This window comes from Gallus gallus, chromosome 4, assembly GCF_016699485.2.
Source record: "Gallus gallus isolate bGalGal1 chromosome 4, bGalGal1.mat.broiler.GRCg7b, whole genome shotgun sequence".
NCBI lineage: Eukaryota > Metazoa > Chordata > Aves > Galliformes > Phasianidae > Gallus > Gallus gallus.
Window position 1 is genome coordinate 74730843 of NC_052535.1, and position 21473 is coordinate 74752315.

General features: G+C 36.9%; 1 protein-coding gene across 9 annotated transcripts in view; it reads right to left on the reverse strand.

Moving 5' to 3' along the window:
- The window catches only part of SLIT2 (slit guidance ligand 2), a 245505-nt gene that overhangs the window by 219703 nt on the left and 4329 nt on the right, over positions 1–21473 (reverse strand). For all 9 annotated transcript variants that reach the window (XM_015285716.4, XM_025149451.3, XM_025149453.3 and 6 more), the window contains exon 4: positions 5795–5866. In XM_015285716.4, the coding sequence (XP_015141202.3) occupies positions 5795–5866 (72 nt within the window). The remainder of the gene's footprint in view (positions 1–5794; positions 5867–21473) is intronic.

Sequence of the window (21473 nt, forward strand, 5' to 3'; positions counted from 1 at the left end):
ACATCAAGCAGAAATGTTTAATTGTGTGCATTTGGTACACTATTTTTTACCCCTATGCAGCGGTGCTGTAAAAATACAAAAAATAGAATAGCTCATGGAAAGCACACAGATTAGGACTCTAAAGTACCAAAGGGCATGAAGACTTATATTTGAACTCTAAATAATAACGGTGAAACATAGTGATAATGGATTTTACTCATTGTTCCTCCCCCCTCCCCACTCCTCACCATGATTACATTTCAAAAGTTCATTCTGGTTCCACCAACACTTCCACTCAACTAAAGCTAAGGCTGAATGTTTGCTGTTGCTAGGATATAACTACTGCAAATTGCACATGAAATGCATATATATGTTCTTGTTTCCGTGCTTGACAAACAAACCACCTGATGCACTGTATGAGTTTTTCAGTGCTTCCAAGATCTCTATAAAGTCATCTTGTCATCTTTTACCATACATAAAAATGGCTTATGTCTGAAGCAAAGCAGTAGTGGTATTTGTTTTGCTCACTGCATTGCAAAGAGTGATGAGATTTTCAGTTTTGAAATGTTATAGCAGAGAATGAGAACCAAAAGGTAGACGTAAGGGGATGAGAAGAAAGATGCACACACAAGCTAAGCTGCACAAAATTATCTAGTTCCTGATTTCCCTTTATCTCTAGATTAAAAAATGATAGAGAAGCAAAAAAACCCACAAAAAACAAACAAACAACAACAACAAAACAGTCTTCATAAAATCTTTCAGAAATTTATCTCATTGATCTTCCATGCCAGAAATGAATGCCAGAGAAGAAGTATAACAAACCCAGTATGACAGGTCATCTACTCTTGGTTACTGAGCTCCTTTGTACAGGCAACAAACCTCAACATCGGTATTTCAACCATCTAGCAATTCTTGTATTCTTAAGTAGTTCTGTTTTTAGCTACAGATTGTAATAAAGCAAAAAATAAATCTCGCAGAACTGACAGTGGTCTTGCAGCACAGGGTACCAAACTCACTCTGAAAACATTCTAGACTGGGGGAGCACAACTTTAAATTGGTGACAATACACTCCATTAGCAAATCTGAAAATGAGGTGTCCAGATTGCAAGAAATAGTAATTAGTCTTGCGTGTTAAAGATTTCCTTTTAATTACTAGCTTACAATATCACAAAGCCAAAACTGTACACTCATTTTATACATATACTATATGCAATAACACTTTGTTAAAAGGAAAAAACTCTGAAAGATTACATGGAGACTGCTAGAATGCTTCATAGCAAACCATAAAAGCTGAAAACAATGGCAGAAAAAAAACCCCACTACCAGGAAGAATCTAACAACAATTTCAATTAATAATTAACGGAGAAATGAAAAAAAAAAAGTATCCTGTCCCAATAAATCTTTTGTTAGACAACCAGTAGACCTCTGCAATAAGGCACAGTAATACCGCAGCACAGAGCAGAAGGAAAGCTTCCCTGTTACTCTGATCCAACAGCAGCTCCTCTACCAACCTGCCTGTGGAAGAGGAGAGACTCACCAACAGTGCTGTCAAGGAAGGGGAAACACCCCTTTGGACTTTCAACACCGAGAGCCACCTGTCTGCAGTTGCAGGAAGATTTCAGAGGCATGATAACAAGCATTTCCTAATGAGCGATTTCTTCACTAATTAAGGCATTCCAATTGAAGATAAACACCTTATCTACCAAATTACAACTGCAGCCTCTATTGTTATGCTTACCATTAAAAGGCATGGGATATGACAGATAAATTAAGCCCCAAATACAGCTACCTTAAAAACGAAGCCAGCATCTTAAAATACTTTGAAAGTCACTGCTTTAGCATCTCATATACACCATCACTTTTTTCCTTTATTTCCCATTCCTATCTCTGATTACTTTTTACCTTCGTCATAAGAAAAATAAAAAATGAAAAGGTATGACAGGAAATGATGCAAATCACAGGTTCCCCTGCAGCAGCTGGAAAAACAGCAGAACTTTCCTTCTCCCCGCGACAGGAGCACGCGGGGCAGCGGGCGGATGAGTGATGATGGCAGCCCGGCTGGACAACGGTAACCCTGGCAACTGTAACCTGCAATTCCTGCCCAGCCATTGTGGGATTTATTGTGGCAGGGGCCAGAGAGGCCAAGAGTAAAATGAAGCAGAGACTATGGTGTCTGACACATCTAGTACCACGCACTTTAATCATAGCTGGCAGAAATTAATTCAGGAGGAATTTTTGCGAGGGCCCCCCATGCAGCGTGGTTTGTTGTTGTTGCTGCTGCTGCTGCTGTTCTGGCCTACAATTATTTTTGAAAGTTTTTATTTTTTCCCTTTTTTATGTTTATGTTTTTTCTTTAATTATTAACTATTTGATTTCTGTTTTGCCTTTAAGTCACCAACAGACATCTCATAACCAAGTGCTTATTTTCCTGACAGAGGAGAAAACTCTAATTCACAACGTTTCTTTTCAAGTACATCATATTAGCTGTCTTTCCTTTCTAACATGCAAAATCAGACCATGTCAACAAGAAAGACTGCTTCTTTCAAAGCCAGTGCTGCCCAATTCATACAAAAAATACTGGTCAGTAAGGGAACTTCACCTCCTTCCAAGTGCAAGAAATGAAAACTAAAAGGGACAGGTTTTGTGTGTAGAATCCAATACCCTTTTACATGCCACTGATTTAGAAAGGTATCTTTTAAAACCAATTTCTCCAAAAGCTTTGGGTCTGGTCCTCGGTATCCTGCAGCAAACGGCAATCAATGAGCTGTGCTCTAACCAGCCAAAGAAAGCAGTCAAAATCCATTTGCCTCAGCTAAGCCCTCTCCAGCTCCCCGCATTAAAGCACCCTCATGGATGCTGGGTGAGTCACTGCGAGCAGGCACACGGGTCACTGGAAACAACACATCCTGTGCTACTTGTTGAAGCAGGACTTGTATTACCCTGTGGGATTTACAACAGCACCTAACATCATTGCGTCAAAACAGAGGTACATGTATGTTTTTCTTTGAAAGAGATCTTGCAAGGTAAGATTAATATACCCTTCAGCACTAGTCAGACTATTTTTAGCATACTACTTCCTATTGAAATGTATGTGTCAAAACACCTCTGCAGATAACTCTTAATGGGAGAATCAGTTTCTGCTTTGACTAAATTATCCATTTTAACCAGTTCCAAGAGATTTCTCAAAAGGCTGATAAATCTGAAAGAAAATAACCTGAAAAATAATTCATCTAATTACCTTTGAAAATAGAGTCTCCAGACATGGGAAATAATGCACTGTCTCTTTTAAACTCTCAACCTATCGCTTTCCTTTACTTACACTTCCCATCTGTCAACAAGTGCTTGTAATTTTATTACACTGTCCTGTAGTTTATGCAGAGTTGGTATTATTTTACAGAGTTCTGTTAATGGACTGGATAAATGGTAATGCTATTTAAACTAGTCTCTTGCTCCAGCAAACACAGCTGCAACTGTACTACTATTTCTAGGCAAACATCTTGACCTGAACATGCAGTGCTCTCTCAACCCGTCCAAAGAGAAATTGGAGCAGACAGCAAAGGGAAAGCATAGCCGGCCGCTGGCGGCAACCAACTGTGTCTAATCATAATTCATATACAGTGTACCCTCTTTCTTTTATATTGCATTTAGGCTACACAACAAGCATATGTGCTTCTTCACCTGGCATCTCATTTACAGCCAAGGGTCAAATGGTAATTATTATTCACAGAAGCTCGATAGTATGCTGAAAACATGCAGTGCACACAATGTTTGATTAGCTGCTAAATGCCAAAAATAAATACTAAACCCAAAGTCTATTATACATTTTATTGATCATGTTTAGAGAACTTTTAATTCTCCTTCAAGATATATTCATTTGGATATAAATACACATAAGCACTTAAAACAAAAGATGCAAAAAAAACCCAAATGACTTTATACTCAAGTGGTCAAAGTATATGTAATCTGAAAGTTGACCAAGTAAACATTTAACTACTGTCAATCCTTTTGTTGGTTAGACACTTTTTAACTACGGATTTCATTTAAGCAACTGCTGATTTCTAGTATCACTCTTATTTTCTTTTAAAAATGAATACATTATAACCAGACATTCACTTTCATGGTCTGATCAACAATAACCCTTAGGCAGAGGAAATTTAATACTATGAAGACAGTGATCTTTTACTTCCCACCATATACACTATGAGCAGTTGTGTGCTTTGTCAAAAGATATTAGAGATTTAAGACTAGCTTTTATCAAATATACAATTCTGAGTTAAATATATTCAAGTATGATTTTGCCTGAAGCGCGCATCCATTTTTTTCCCTGCAAATTACAGCTCATTTCTTTTTTATACAAATTTAGATAACAACCTTTACACTATGGGTGGAATAATAAAATGATCATAAATCCCTTTCATTTTCCTTCCTGATGGAAGTAATATCTCCATGATTGCTGATGGAAATTATAGAAAAAACTGAACTCTTAATATATAAAACCACACATGAATATATTATAATATAATAGCAGAGAAAAAATATTTTTGTTTGTCAGAACAAAAGCCTTCAGGAGCTTTCTGGTCTAGTAATTTAACAACTCATTGTGTCTACAGGGAAGTTTGAGAAACAAAAGCAAACAAAAGAAACAAAAATACACAGAAGTAAATGTTTATACCAGTAATAGCATCATTTTCAGTTTACCATTTCAAATTACTAGAATAGAGGGAAAAAGAACTATTATTTTGTGATATTAGAACAGAAATCAACTCTTAAAATATAAAAGCTTCATTATAACATTTGTTCTCAGGAACATTTTTATATACTGAAGTAAAAACAAACCAGAAGAACTCTGTCTTCCTCCACCTACACATATTTTTTTCCAAGCACACAAAGGATGAAATCATTGTTTTTGAGTTTCAACAGCAGAAGTCTCACCTGAACCCTAAATAAAAGTGTCAAATACATATATTTAACTAAAGTAGAGCTAAACTTTACCATCTTTTCAGAGCCTATTTAAGAATGCCATGTTGTATCCTATTCATACCTCATCTTATAACATGAAGTTGCTTTGTAATGTATTTTGTTACAAGTGATTGTATGGATAAATGCAGAAATCATTATCTGAACTTAATTCCATGTTTATACTATAGTATAAATGAGTAGGTTCTTAAAATAGAGCCAGTGGGTCAAAATATTTGAAAAAATTTGCCACAAGTAAAAGATTATCAAACTAAAGAAAATAATAAAACCATAAAACTTACCCAATTTACTATCAATTGTATTTATTGTAAAATATTTCATAGCTTTTTCTATCCTCGGTTTATGTTGTGACCTTTGTTTTCTTTCTGAGGGACACAGGAGACATCTCCACAGGCTACCATTTGTCAATGCTGATTTTTCTGGTAAAGCGTGTAGAGCCACAAAACCAGAACATAACAAAGACAAAGCACTGTACAGTGCTATATTGCTGGGCCATAATCTCCACAGTCACACAGCTATTTTAACAGAGGAAGCAAGCAAACAAACAAAAAAAACACCTAATCCCCCAGACCAAACACGAGAAAAAAAAGCCAGAACATTCCTTCAACAAGAGTTCTTAAAAGAAACAGGAAAGGATGAAACAGTATTTAGTATCAGTTTCTAACCTAGGTTCTAAAAAAAATTCCTACTAAGTAGTCAAAGTACTTAGAAGATCAGTGTTCCTAAATGTATTTTGGCTCCGTTTGAGGCAAAAGACAAAAACCCAACGCAAGACAGAACAACAAAACAACACCAAGAATAGTTCTAGAATAACAGTTACTGGATTGTGCCTACTTACAGCCTGTATAACTTCGGCGTCCCCAGAAAGAGCAGTTCAGAAAGCAACTGGAGGTTATTTCTGTTTAGGCGCCTTTTGAAAGAAAAAGAAAAGGTTGTGTTAAATTACAACTGAAGTGCTTCAACAATACAGTGCATACACTTTGAGCAGATCACTGTGCTGCAACCAGCTGATCTTAAAGGCTATGTAATGCTGGTCCATTAGCGGAGACATGGTCCAGCAGTAAATTTACCATGGACTAATTACATTTTCTGGTTTCCCCAACAGACTGTATTACCTATTTCATTTTATGAAAGATTATTTTGAATTTCTGTAGTGTGAATCAACCATTAAGTCAGGATTCTATCCTGCATAACCAACCAGAAAACTAAAAATACAAAGCCAGCAGAGTAACTTCAATCTTTCTCCAACTCTGTGCTCCTCTTGGTACAGTGAAGTGAACACACACATTTTCTGACCATGAAATACTGTTCAAAGGAACATGTATCAAATGCATACACTTAGTTAAGTAATGAGAGAATATATCTAAAGACCCTTATAACCTATTTCAGCAGCAACAAAAGCAACAAGGCTGTTACAGAAACTCTGATCAAATGAAAGACAGAAAATCATAAAGTTCCAACTTAAATTCAGCATTACAAGTTTAATTGTATTTTTAGTTTTGTCCACAGCTATAAAATACACCAAAGTTAACTTAAGAAAATAAAAGTCAGTTGTATGTAAGATACATAAAAATGCTACAAAAGAAAAATTGCATCTGGGATTTGAAAATACCCATTTGTCTATGAGATTTCTGATGGAATATGTTGACCAGCTTCAAACCTGTTTAGCCTGAGGTAACAAGTTCCAAGTCCCCTGCAGTATAACCATAAGCAGCAGAACAACCCCCTCCCAAAGACAAATGTGTCCCGTTTTCACGATTATTTAATTATTTATTTAACACATAGTGCAGATTATTCTTTTAAGTGACAGCCCTGGAGTAGCACACAGTCATATCATTCAACAATTCAAACTCCAAACAGGTTTTTATTTTTAAGGAATGCAACACACATGCCACCTGCCATTCAAGCAAAGCAGCATACTGAAAAAAGTGCTTCCTCCTAAGAAGCTCATCACAAACCCTAGTTTGCAACACACAGTGCTTCTCAATACATTGCTTCTAAGGCATTCCTAGCCACCAGACTGCACAGTATGGACTGATATTTATTTTATCCCTACAGTAGTTGCATTACTTGGAATCAATACATATTTACCAAGGCATTCCACAAGGTGTTTCAAAAAAAAAAAAAGAGAAAAAAAATTCAAAAATGCAACAACAGTCTTAGAAAGATACGCTCAGCATCACTTTAAAAGTATACTTCATGCGTCAAATACTTGTGTTAGTATGTAACTTTCCATATTTAGACCGCCAGTTTCTATTAGCACCTACAGTTCACACAGTCCGCACAACTGTGTACACATACTGTCAACAAAGGGTGCATGTGCTGCTGTACAGGCATTAAAATTAAATGCTGGTAATAAGTCAAATACAGGAATTAATCAAGCACTCATAGAAGTACATTCATGACTCAACAGCTTCTACCAACTGAGCTTGGCACTTAGAAGTGTTTCAACCTTCTAAGGTTGAAATTTAAAACTTTATTCTTTGAGCACTAAGTGAATTGAGGGGACATGAGTTAAATGAGCTACTGACCATTCATGAATTCAGTATTTTGTAGTATCTACTTTTAATTGTTTCATCTGTGTCACTGTAGCTCCTTTTAGAGCAGAGCTTTCTCTACCAAAAACGTGGCCATCACTAATTGCCTGAGCCAAATTATAAAGTATTACTAACTTTTTTGTAGGCATCAATGGAAGATATTTCTTTTACAGCACTAAGTACTATTTCAAGAAAGAGGCTTCAGCTATGCTTATTTTTATGTATGTGTTTATATATATGTATGTAAAGTATTATATATAACAAGATGGTTTTTTTTTTCAGTAGGGTAAATTTGTCTTAAATTTCTAACAAAGAAATTCTGTGAACTAGTCATTACTGAAATGATTTTTTCAAGACTGCAATAGATAGTTCTGTTAAAAATAATAATAATAACAGCAAGTGAATGAAAAGGACATGGTGTCAATCTGGAACGCATCCACCATTATCCTGAACACAACAGCTTTCAGGCATACAGCCAGCTCTGAAGAGTTTGCAATCTTCGATACAGAGCCACTTGCACAGTCCAGAAAACACATTCCTACTTTAAAACAGTTCATGGCTCTGATACAGGCATTGCCATCTTTTCACATGGCCTCACCTTTGCCTCAAGCCGTATTTTGTCTGAAAGAGCAACACCTGTCCTCAACATGCAGACATGGCATGAGACAGACGTGTCCCCAGGAAATTGAAATCTGAGGTAACCACAGATACGGGAAGGCAAAGGAAAAAAAAAAACTACAGCTACTGCAGAGTAAAAACATACAGAAAAAGAACACTTTTTCTTTCTGTATGTCAGCACAGACCTCTCTGCAGCTTGTGTGTGAACAGCATTTCCCATGGGACAATTTGAGAGGAGAAATTTCAGTTGAATCAACTGAACTGCTCTCCCAGAGCTGACATTAAGTTCAAGGTATGGCATTGAAGAAACAGTGATGAAACATTCCATACTTTCCCCTTTCAATTTCCTAACTGAGATAGAAAATTCTGCGTTTCTCAAAGAAAGGAAGAGAGCTCAGAAGAGATGAAGTGTTAGTGGCACAAGCAACAAAAAATGCACTGGAGAATCTCTTCTAATATTGCAGTACCTTCAGCTATAAAGTCGCTGGTAGTGGCCAGAAATAAGTGGGTGAGGGTATGACATTACATAATTCTTTCAATGCAACAAAACTGAGCCCCAGTTGAAATAAATACAACTTTTGTTTGCATTACTGAATCCAGCATTTAGATTGGGCAAACTGACAGACTGGCTCAAGTAAATTCTTCAGCTCTTCATGACAAATTCAAGAAAAGTCCACATAATACCTGAATTACAAAAAATGCTTTAAACACTTCACTTTAAAGCCTCCAGAGTTCAGTCTTCTAAATATAGAATGTGCTAGAAAAACAACTTTGAAGTGAAATGATGGAAGAAGTACATGAATATACTCAAAGATATTACAGCTTTCAGAAAATCAGATTAAGAATACAAAAGGTGACTCTTTGGCAGATGGGCAGGCAGTCTTTACAGGAAGTTTGATACTAACAGACAGATAAAATGTTGGTCCAGAAAAACAACAGGTTACAAAGTGAAGCAAACAGTGAAGGTAAAAAAATGGATTAAGAGATAAATGCACATCTGTGATTATTATCACTGCTCCTATGAAAAATCTTTTCATTTGTAAAGAGCTCTAGAGAACAGGATATCTTTGCAGAAATTGAAACATGTCTGGTTTTTACTCATCGTGTGTGAAAAGTCAGAGGACATGAACTGAATGGCGGAGCTAGAGGCAGAAAAAGTTGTGGAGAGAGCATGTCAGGTTCCCAGTTATAGACATCTCAACCCAATGATGCCTCGCCATGCCACCTGTCCATTCAATGCCTGTCTCAAGCTTTCTTGCCACAGTAACTGTGATCCACTATCAATCATGCAGAAAGGAGGAAGAAAGGAAGATTAAAAAAAAAAGTTCTTGATTACGCTATTTGCACTGTAATCATCTGCAATTGCTGTAATTCACAAGCAGGTCTGTATTTGTTTTCCAGACTAGTTAGTACCTTCCCTGTAACTTGCTTCTAATCCCCCTGTAATCAACTACATACAGCCAAAGAAGTCCTGTGTAGTCTATCCTTACACTGCTCCATCCTTGTTCTGAAGGAACCTTCACAATATGGGATGCCAGGAGGTCTCCAACTTCTGCTCAAAGCAGGATTAGTTATGAGACCAGGCCAGTTGGTCAGGGCTACATCTAGTAGAGGCTTTAAGGACAAACAGCACAGCCTCACTGGGAAAATGATTTGTTCCAGCACTTGAGTTCTCATATCCACTCCTTTCAATTTATGCTTGTCTCAGCACAGTGATGAGCATAGTTCCAGCTTCTTGATAACTTTTTCACAGGTACTGGAAAGCTGCTATTTTGTCCCCTACAAGTTGTCTCCTTCAGGTTAAAAAAGCCCAGCTAAAATACTTCCAGCTGTTTTTTGTTCAAGTAAATGCAGTTCTAGCCATAGGCCCCCAAGAAAGCAGAAGCCCTCGAGATAACTTGGAACTCTTCTTAGCTTAGATCAGTTCTCAAGTAAATTATAAATCAACTGTACTCTAATTAGAAACAGACAGTCCCATTGGATGCAGAGAGACTGAGAGCCTTCTGAAACTCTAGATACAATGCACAAATACATTTTATTCTACACCCATTGCTTCAGGAATGATACAAGGCTTCCAACTCACACAAAGTTAATGAGAGCAGAAGCCATTATTCTTCATTCCTCCTCTGAAGTAAGCTGAGAAGTAAATACACTTTCTGCACAGTATTGTATAGCTTAGAAACTCTATTCTCCAACAAAGGATCACATCCAAACATACTGCTCATTGATAACCATGTTAGAAGACATTACTATCAAACCACTTAAAATTAGAACGTAACTTCTTTTCCCTGAAGGTCATTTGAAAAATATTCATAACATTTAAAAAATAAACAAAAAAAAATCATTGATGGTAAATTTCATATCAAAGGACACATCAAAAAAAAAAACCTGCTGATGTTCATGCAACAGCACTTTCTACTCACAACAACTGAGACCACCAGGCTCCTCAAGTAGTTCCAGCAAGTTACAGGGATACACATCTGCTGAGGTCTAATACCAATTCAGGCACTGGTATCTCAGAAAGCACAGAATCAAATCTCAAAACAATGAGAGCATCTTAAAATGGGAAGCTACTGGGACAGGTTTCTACTGACTTAACCATCAAGCCTAGAGACCCAACCCTAGGTATAACAAGTTCAGAAAGACAGACATAGTGTGAATAGTCCTGTTCCCTCACAAGAGAACTTACACGGAGCTTAATTCAGGCTTAAGTCAGCAAGGAAGGCAAGCCTTCCTTCTCTGTTCCAAAAAAAAACAGTGTTAGGTCTACCTGAGGCCAAAATTTCAGATTCCAAAATTGGAATCTGAAAAGCCCAGGGTATTTGCACGCCTAAGTTTGAGTTTGTCCCAGCTCAAGAACAACTTAATCAGGGTTCCATTTACCAGGTGAAATAATTACTAGGCTAAGAAAGACAGCTAAATTTGGATTTGATATAAAACACAAGGTATGCATTTTCTGTGAGTCAAACACTGGAATATGTTTCCCAGTAACACTGTAGATTATACATCATTGGGAACATTTGAAACCCAAAAGGAAACAGCCCTCAGCCACCAGCTCTGGTTGATCTTGCTTTAATTGGTGACACTGACTAGAAAATCTATAGCGCTTCCTTCGAATCTCCTATTCTGTGACTCCATCAGTATAATCCATTGGATTTTATGCTACTTTGAGAAATCATGATTTTCCATTCTGTTTGATTTACAAATTAACATATAAAACTTAAATTACAATTAAGTGATGCAGAGAACTCTAAGGGAGAGTAAGAATAAGGGCATCAGTCAAAGACCTCTACCATGCTTAAGACTGGTTCACTCTTTTTGACAGAACAAGCAATTTCCTATTACAGCCAACTGCCAGGAGGTCACAAGAGAGTCCCAGTCTGAGAAAGAACTTGGCAATGCCTGCAGCCTTCCTGTTCTGCACCCAGACCTGTCCTCATTATTATCACCCTGACTGATGAAGTAGAAATGGGAATGCAGCAAGAATATCAACACAGAGCTCCCTGGCTGTAAAACCAGAGAGGATTCAAGGTAAGAAACCTTTAAATCTTCCAATTCTGACAACTTTCACTTGCCAGTGCATTGAAGACTCATCGTTTAGACAAAAATGGCTTGTTGCTCCAGAAGTTTATTTAGTCATGATGTAGGAAAAAAATATATCCTTGATAACAACTAGGGCACAAATCTTGTCTGCAACACAATTGTCCTCATCTAGAAAATGGAAAGGAAAAAAAAATCAAGTACCAACACTTCACTGTAGTGCATGGAAGAATGCAAAACAACCTCAGTACTCACCAGACCACACCAATTAAATGAACTACTTATTTTAAAGTTTGTACAGCATACAGCCACATCTCACTACTCCTTTAAGACCACTCAAAAACAATAGATAACTTAAAATATCTATCTCTTTAAAAATTATCTTGTAATGGACACATACCCCTAAGAAGGAAAGGAAATTTATAAAACCTCCCTAAAGTAATAGAGAATCAAATATCAGATGAAGCAAGGATGATTTTCTGACAATATATGGATAACTTCCAAGAAAGAAAGAAATCTAAAAAAAAAAAAAAAAGAGAGAGAGAGAGAGAACAAGGAATTGACTAGAGTGAGGGAGTTGATTCATCATGTGGAGTTTAGATAAATTTTGGGGAGACTGTAGAGAAAGCAGGCAAGAATGGACTGCTAACAGTCTAGATAGACTTGTCTTTACACAGTAAGTTTTCATTCAAGTACTCTTGTGTAGCACCTGTACAGGCATCTTGCCAACCTACACTCAGACAGGCTGGTGTGTTCTAAGAAAATTAAGATAGGAATTACTCATTGTATCTGATTATTAGTCTAGGCTATTATTAAAACAAGCCAACAAAATACACTACGAACTATGAAAGAAAAAAGACATTGCTTACTATTTAGTTTTCATGCAGACTCTTCAGATTAAGTGAGGTAATATAACAGCATGAGTCACTGAAGCAACAGTCCTGTAGCCAAAACCATCATGTAATTTAGAGTTTAACTGTAAAATTCCAGGTAAAACTGAGGCTTCTGCAGTTAAAGTAAGGAACATTTTCGATTCTCTCTCAAATATAGTATATGAAAATGCAATGCACTTTGGCAGGTCATTTTTTACCTGAGACCATTAATATTAAATCCGTTTTTATTTATTATTTTTTTAATTAAAAAGGATAAACAGAATTTTTTCAGAGCAGAAGTAAAATGTATAGCTTTACATTTAATATCAGTGCTTTGTCGCATCAATTTAAAATGTATTCTGAATGCAAAACACTATTTGAAAGAAAAATGATGAAAATACAGTTCTGTAGAATAAGATTTGGTTTCAACATTTTGCAACTGTGCAAATTACCCATTTCAGTAGAAGCAAGAAAGAAGAGCATCCAGCAAACAGTGTCACAAAGGATGAGCACAAAACAGATGTGGGAAAAATAAACAGCCTTCCTGCCCTGGAATTTGTAAAAAGGTCTGCAAAGAGCAAACAGGACTTCTCACTGCAATTTGACTTCTAGACCTACAAAAGGAATCCCATGAGAAACTACATTCAAATGAGTAAAATATATTAAAAATAATAAAGAAAGTTTACAAGGATTTCAGAAGAAGAACATCGCTCAGACTTAACAGTTTTATCAAATATTTTGTATTATTCTGCAATCAAAGCGTAGCCATATAATCTGATTTTTATAGTGCTATTACAACACTGCTTCTCTTTTTAAATAATCATCTTCAAAGACAGACTTTGTCTATTTCTGATTTACCAGAAACTTTTCTAGAGAAGATATCTGAAGCTATTTCAACAAAAGTCTGCTAATACAGGATAATTACTGTAGTATTTTTTTTAACTATAAATACAGATGCCCCAGTACAATTCCTGTAAGATGGTCTCACATTCTTTTGGTAAGTGATTAGCACCGCAGGCTTCGTGATCTCCTCCCTGTTCTAAGATGAGGAATGCACTCTGCATTGCCCTTAAACCATGTAGGATTAGCCAAGGGAAGGATTTTTCACATCCGTGATTAACAAGGAATAACTGTTCACCCCCTTCAGGGCTGCTCAAAAACGTATTCTCTACCTGAACTCATTATTCTTCTGCTACCTACACCTTCACAAATGTGTTATTAACCCTTCCCATGCTCATATTTTCAGACTGAAGCCAGACAGGTGCTTAAGAATCAATGCTTTAAGGAGAAGAAAATATAAACAATAAACAGACTTAAAAAAAACAGGACATACATAAACACCCCGAGTTTGAGCCAATCCAGCATATATCTTCCTGACTGCAGAAGTCAGTGTATGCTCAAAACATACCCCAAATGAAAAGAAGCTCCAGTAATAAACTTGCGTAGCAAAATGAAGAACAGGATTCAGTGAGAAATACTGGAGACAACTTCCTAGCTTATGAAATAAGAACACATTCTAAGAGATCAGTGAAACTTTCATTCAGAAGACAGCTTTGCTGCTTATACAAGGCCTTATTGCCAAAAATCTGCTTTTCTTGAAACTATACATACAATCACATACCAAAAGATGTAATAATTCAATAATTGATTATTCTTATTACCAATGATAGTCACAAACAGGAGCAGTGACTCAAATACTAACAAAGCATTTTTCACAACGTATCCCAAATTTCACATTAGCTCTTAATACTTCACACCTAAAAAAAACTTCAGTAAATTAGAAGAATTAATGAGATTCTCCTTCATAGGTAAGGATTATCTTCATGATGCTGTTCTGCAATGTTTGGCATTTTTTCCAGTCATCTCAGCTCTAATTGTATAGCCATGCAGAAGGAAAACCTGACTCTGCCTGACTCTGGGGTGAATTTTTTTTTTTTTTTTGGGGGGGGGGGGGGGGGGGGGGGGGGGGGGGGGGGAGGGAAGGAGTTTAAAAAAAAATCTGTTTTGCAACTGAAAGAGCTGTATTCTATGAAATACTCAAAACTCAAAAGTTCAAAACAAAAGTGAATGACCTCAGAGTTACTTATTGACAGACTTTACTCTTGTAGTAAGAAAATTTTAAAATTCCTCTTTCAAAAGTTAATGCTTTTTCTACTTGGAACTCAGGTTTTATGGATATAGCTACTCAAAAACCTGGAATAAGAACACAATCTAATGCCATGCTAATACATAGCATGTGGTTAGTATGCAGATTTATTTTAAGCTCAAGAGCATGTTTTATCCCATTAAAGTCAACCATATGTTTAAGGAACATCAACATTGCTACAAAAGTTCACAGTGGTTAGTTTCCCATCATGCAGCATATTACAAAAGTTGTTCCAAACACTCCTATTTTATTAAGTTGGCCCATGACATCAGAGGTGAATGTTCGTGGTACAGCAGAGCAGCAGAGGTTGAACCTTCCCACCAGTATCCCATTATGTTTTGTTGCCATGTAACAGATAGCAGCAGAGGGGCAGTCCAACAAAATGGCACATGAAGTGAAGGCATATCACTGAATTCCTACATGCAGAAAAAATGGCACCCATCGACATTCACTGATGCTTGCTGAACCTTTATGGAGACCAAACAGTGGATGAGGGCACAGCAAGGTGTGGGTGGCATGTTTCACCAGCAGTAACACTGACATGAAAGACAAGCCCTGCTCTGTACAGCCTTGCATAGCTCTCACATCATGAAACAAAGTGTCTCAGTCAGCTCATCCATGCAAATCAGTGGATCATGACAAAGGAACTGTTTACAGGGGTGAATCTTAGCTTCATTGGAAAAAATGGAGGTGACACTGGAATGTTATTAAGCTTGGTCCAAGTGGATCCCACACAGGAACAGAAAAAACACCATATGCAAGTTTGTCAGCACATATCAAACCAATATGAGACCGAAGGTGACAGTTTCCTCAATATCATCATTACTGGTGACAAGATACAGTGTCACCACTGTAGTGAAAACAGCAGTCCATGGAGTAGCAACACCTGAATTCCTCATGAAAGAAAAAGATCAAGACGCAAACTTCAGCAGGTAAATGGACATGCACTTTCTTTTGGGATAGGAAAGGAGCAATCCTTCTGAATTTCCTGGAACCTGAACAAACCATGAACTCTGACTGCTACATCACAATGTCCACTAAGCTGAAGGCTTGAACTGCCAGAGTCAGGCCAGAGAAGATGACTACCTTATTCTTGCAACATAGTAATACTAGGCCCAAGACCATTTTGAAGACTGAAGCAGATTGCCAATATCAGCTGGAGTGTCCTACCATAGCCACCATATACTCTGATTTGGCACCTTCTGACTTCCATCTGTTTGGGCTGTTGAAATTGCACAGATAACATTTTCCTAGCAGTGATACTGCCGTAACAGCTGTGAACAATGGGTCACCTCCTCTGGCATAGATTTTTATGAGCATGGCAGGCAGGTTCTTGTTCATTACTGGTGAGAATGCATAGATAGTGGCAGTGACTATGTTGAAAAAAATAACTGCTCTGTAGCTGAAACTTTCTCTATCTAAGAGTGTTATTGTGCTCACTGTATCTGCTGTTGTTTCCATGGAAATAAATAGGATGCATGACTTTCAGAGCAACCTACTGTAGTTTATGGAAACAAACATTGCAAGGGGGGTTGTATTATTTCTGTTTCCTAGGAAAGAACTCACACAGAATACAGCTTGGCCCTCCTAGACTAGATGAAAGAATAGCAGTACTAGTTTGTCTAGTCTATTTTGAAATAGCTAATTCCCTAGATGAATTTCCAGGCTTGATGGGCACAGTTACCCAAGACAAGCTGTATCTGTTTTTATCCTAGATGGAAAATGTTATCTCTTAGCTCATTCTATGATGCATGCATTTAACACATTCATCAGGTTAAAACCCAGGTAACTCTAACCAGTACATGAAATACAGCTAGAGGTCCAGTATTATATACCAAGCCCCATTTGACATCTTCAGCAAGATAGGCTCCTGTATGTTCCACAAGCTCCAAACACAGCAGTTTCACATACAGACTTGTACACAGAAAACATACCCAAGCAGTACTTCAGCTTGTTTACAAAGTAGAAAAAACCTTTTCTTGAAACCATGTAGTTAAAATATACTCTTGCCTTTCTCTGCTGTGATACATCTAAGTTTCAAATCATTCATATCATGAACAGAATTTCAGTAGTTTTTAAATACTCCTGCATACACTTCTCAGCTAATGCTCCCTTTACATTAACTTTTAAAAACATATTTTAAGGTTTTTATCAAGACAGGGCCCCCAAGTAAATAACAAGTACAGGCAATTCCTCAGTTCTGTTATTTTAAAATTGTGTTGTAAGAAGGTTTTGGTCTTTTTTTTTAAATAACAACTATAACAAAGTATTTAATTCTTGAAACATATCCTTCTCCATCAGTGATGCATTGTAAGAAGCATGAAAACATACATCATAGATGGCTTTCAGTTTAAAAGCTATTTCAAGTATCAACTTGAAGTTCAACCCTTACAGCATTCTTTTCTACAACTCAGAATTTCAGCTGACTCACACCGTGAAACTCGGAGGGGCTGGTTTTCTTATAGGGGGCATGAGGGAACGAGCTCAGCCTTGAGACTGCAGTTGTTCAAGAACCTGAGAGTAACATTTTACCTCTTCACTAGTTTTCTGCAGAAGTAGGTGAGTTTTGCTGTTGTTTTGTGGGTTGTTGGGTTTTTGTTTTTTTTTTTTAATGCATGTGTTATACCGGCACTGTAACTCTTTCGAACTACTAGGATGATAAGTGGGCATTTGTGAAATAAATTCTAATCAAAGTACCAAAATACAAGGACTTGGCCTGGAAACTTTTAAGTTCAGACAAGTATCCTCTCTCATGAGAATTATCAGTGGGACTACTCGTGCAAACAAAGTTATTCACATAGTCGATGTCTGCAGAATCAGACTCCAGATTAGTATTTTGGGGACAGTACTGCTACCTCAATTCACAAGTACAGGAAGGAAAATCAGGGTTGTTTTCAAACTACTGCTGTAAACTGTTCCAGTTCTGGCATTATCTGGATGTTCAGCATAGCCTTGCAGAACTCATAGCTGGTATCTGAACTACTTGGTAAATATTTTTCTAATAAAATTACTAACAACGACAAATAAATATTCATCATCCAAAGAACTCCACCCCTCCCCCACAAATGAAAAGCTAACCACTCTGCTACATAAGCAAGCAAAGAACGTATTTATCACTCAATACCTGTCTATACTGTAATTCTGGAGTACAAAGAACCAAGAAACTTTAGTCAAGCAGCTCATAATAGAACTGGTTCATAGTCTAGAGCAGCTGTCCTCAGCCAAATACTTCCCTCCAGGTGATGATAGCTTGTAAAAACACTGGAATACTTTGAGAGTAGCTGCAACACCTCAGAAGGTGTAGGCCTTGGGGCTAACAACTTAAAAAAAAAATCACTTTTAAAGCTGCAACCAATGATGGTGCTAGTTTTCAGAAAGTGGAGGTACAAGCTGTCCCATTCATTGGAATCAGAGCTACACATATTCAAGTTCAAAGAGTGTTGTTTTACCAAACACTGAGAGCATCTACACAAAACAGATGACACAATTCAAACATTGAAGATACAGGCTGTAAAGAAGTCTACATTCAGAGCAGGGTTAATAGCTCAGAGCTCAAGCAGTACTGTATCAAGTTGATTTGGGCCAAAGCTGGTAACCCCCCTTCACTGCTGAGCCTTCAGACAATGCTGCCAGGGATTATACCTAAAGGAATACTGCAATGTATACGCATCTGAAGACTTTTCAGAGAGGTATCCAACTAAAAGGCTTACAGTAAAACCATATTCATCTATACTTAGTGTCTCCCCAGCAACTCAGGTTTCCACACATATCTAAAACCTAGCTAGATTAAGCTGCTGGTTTCCCCCTTGGAATGCTCTCCCAGTCTTTACATAGCAGGCACCACTACAGGACCATTTATTGCTAACTGAAAATAACAGCAGTGCTGTTGCCGTAACAATCACCTGTTACAGTAGTGTTTATTGTGGTTGTGGTTTCCATTACAGCTCTGCAATCACACTAGTGTGACACATTCTTGTTAGCATTGCATACACAGTTTTATATCTAGCATACTACAGACTGCTTGTAGCTCAACTAAACTACAGGAAAAGCATTTCTAACTACCTAAGGGATGTATACATAGCTTTAATCAGTTTTCTTCTGGAAAGAAAATTGAGAGTTTCTTCACAAAGAGACTTAATTTTGGAAAGTGAAGCAGGACTGGATGACCCAGAACACTTAAAGAGTTGAAGTTATTTAACATTTTGCATGACCACATCTTCAAATGGGTATTTACAATGAGTAAATCACTGACCAACCAAGCATCTCCTTGAAAATCCGAGTAACTGAAGTGATTTTGTTACTCAAATTCCAGTTTAAAAAAAAAAAACCATACAAGAAGCACCACTTCATCTAAAGAAAAGATTTACTTTTTTCCACAAAGAAAAAATATTGTAAAGGTTCACTCTTCACATTAAAGAGTACTGAACTACAGACGACATTTTCAAATTCAGCCTGTATACTCCAGCACAAGATAATCTAACATGAAAAATATATATATATAAACTTGTAAGAAATTTTATAAATCAAAGCACGTTCATTTAGGATCCACTAAAACTCTTACACGTTTCCATTACCACATTGAAGGAACTACATTAGATATTATTTTGCAGTAGCTTGGCACACTGCATTTACATCTTAAAAAACAACCCACAGTTTAAAGCACTTGCTATTTATTGCATAAAAGAAAACACTTGAAGTACCCACAAGTTCCCTGAGAAAAAGTCCTGAATTTCAGAATCCCAAGGAGATGAATTGGCTGTCAGATAACAATGGCCCTTCGTCAGATGGGCTTGGCAGTTGTAAACAAGAAGAAATTTCTCAGCTTTTCCTCACAAATATGAAATATTTGCTCTTAACCAACAGCTGCGGCAGTTTAAAGACATCCTGCGTATTTATTCAAATTACAAGTCACCCACACACCTCACACTGACTGAATTTCAGCAAATTTAAAAATACACTGACAATTACTGAAGCAGACAGAAAATAATCCTGAAGACAAAGCAGAATCTAACTTTGTGGGTGTAAAATTGACTGAACTTCCTAAGCTGGTTTTCCTGCTGAAGAGTAAATAAAATAACCTACAACAGCAGCTGCAGTTATCAGAATTTTTCTTCTGAACTAGAAGTGTTCCAGTGATGTGTGATACTACTTTCTTTCAAAGTATTTCACTGATTCATCAGGAAGAAAAAAGTAAAAATGTAATAGCAAAAGTGAACACCTCTTACAAGTATTAACTATTGAAGTCCAATTTATCATTTTCAGTATCACGATTCTGCACTCAAGAAATCTTACGACTAAATGTATTTAACCTACATGCTAATCTCAGGATTTATCATTATTAAAGTATTCACCATTATGTAACAGGAACTTTCTTCAAGATAATCAAGAAGTGAACTTGACAACATACTGTTTTAAAACTTCACAAGTGTTTTGTATCTCAGTATCAAGACACATGCAGAGCAAAAGTGCAAGGTTTTTTTTTAAACATTTATTAATATTTCATCTATGTGTTCTTACCCTTGCAATGCAAACTACACTGCTGTTTAATTTCTTCTTAGACCCTATAAACCAAATTTAGGAATGCGTACATATTATTCCAATATATTCCTCAGCAGGAAAAGCTACACCGAGTCCCTAAACTTTGTACTAAAGTTTAAAACACATTGTAAAAAATGTTGCATTAAGTCTTTTAATATGACTTTGAAGAATCTGACTACGCAATTCTCAGAGCAGTCCAATTTAAAATTATTCAAAAAATGCTATGCAACACAGTAACGCTTCCAATGCTGAGGTCAAAAGGTTACTTTATTTGAGGGGGGGAAAGAAAAAAAAAAGAGATGGACAATTATCTCAAGCCCACAATATTTTAGATCTAAGAATTATAAATTAGCCATTACTAAGTTTCTTGAAAAGCTGTGTCCATATTTACAAGAAATAATGGCTGAATGTTTTTGCCTTATGCACAGATCCAGAGCATAGCTGTTATAAGAAACTGTTTAAGCCAGTGCAGCTTTGCAGTGCAGGAGAGATATCGTTCTGAAGTTAAGGCACCAGTGAATGCAAGTAAACAAGATCCCAGAGGCAAGCATAAAGAAAAGCGATATAATGAAAATGCAGCAACTAAGATGCCTAATGATGAAAGCACTACAGTTCTACATGAACATACAGTAATAGTTGTTTTCTCAGGCTTTCCAAGCTCCAAGCTCAAACTATACTCAACTGTCAGCATCTGGCCTTTAATGAGATCCATTTTGTAAGAGAAGTTGTACAATGCATTTTAAGCAATGTTTTCATTTGAGGAAATGCAGCAAGATCAAGTATACACAGAAAATTAATTCCCAGACCTGTCCAGCTTCTCTGCTACCCTTTTACACAATTTTCTATTTACGTCCTGCCTGCAATAATAATAATAAAAAAAAAAGCCAATGTCCACATTTCAGCTTTACTGGACAAAATTCTCTCCTCCCTGCAGCACGCACTTCTATTTATTTACCTTTAAAAGTCAAGTTCAATTCATCTCAGAAAATTAAGTTCATATTTTTTCCTTAAGTCTTCATAAAAGCTTTATGCAGGAACTGGCATCAAATTCAGCTATTGCTGCGTGTCAAGATAACTCTTCACAACAAGCAGTAATTTCCAAAGAGACATCATATAAAACACCCAATACCCGGAAAAACAGGCTGTTAGAGTCGTATTCACATTTTAAGAAGTGTCTATGGGAACACATTTCATAACATTCAAGATATTTTCAGTAAGATATTGAAGTTTACACCTCAAATCTGGACTGCTCTATCAAGCTTTCCC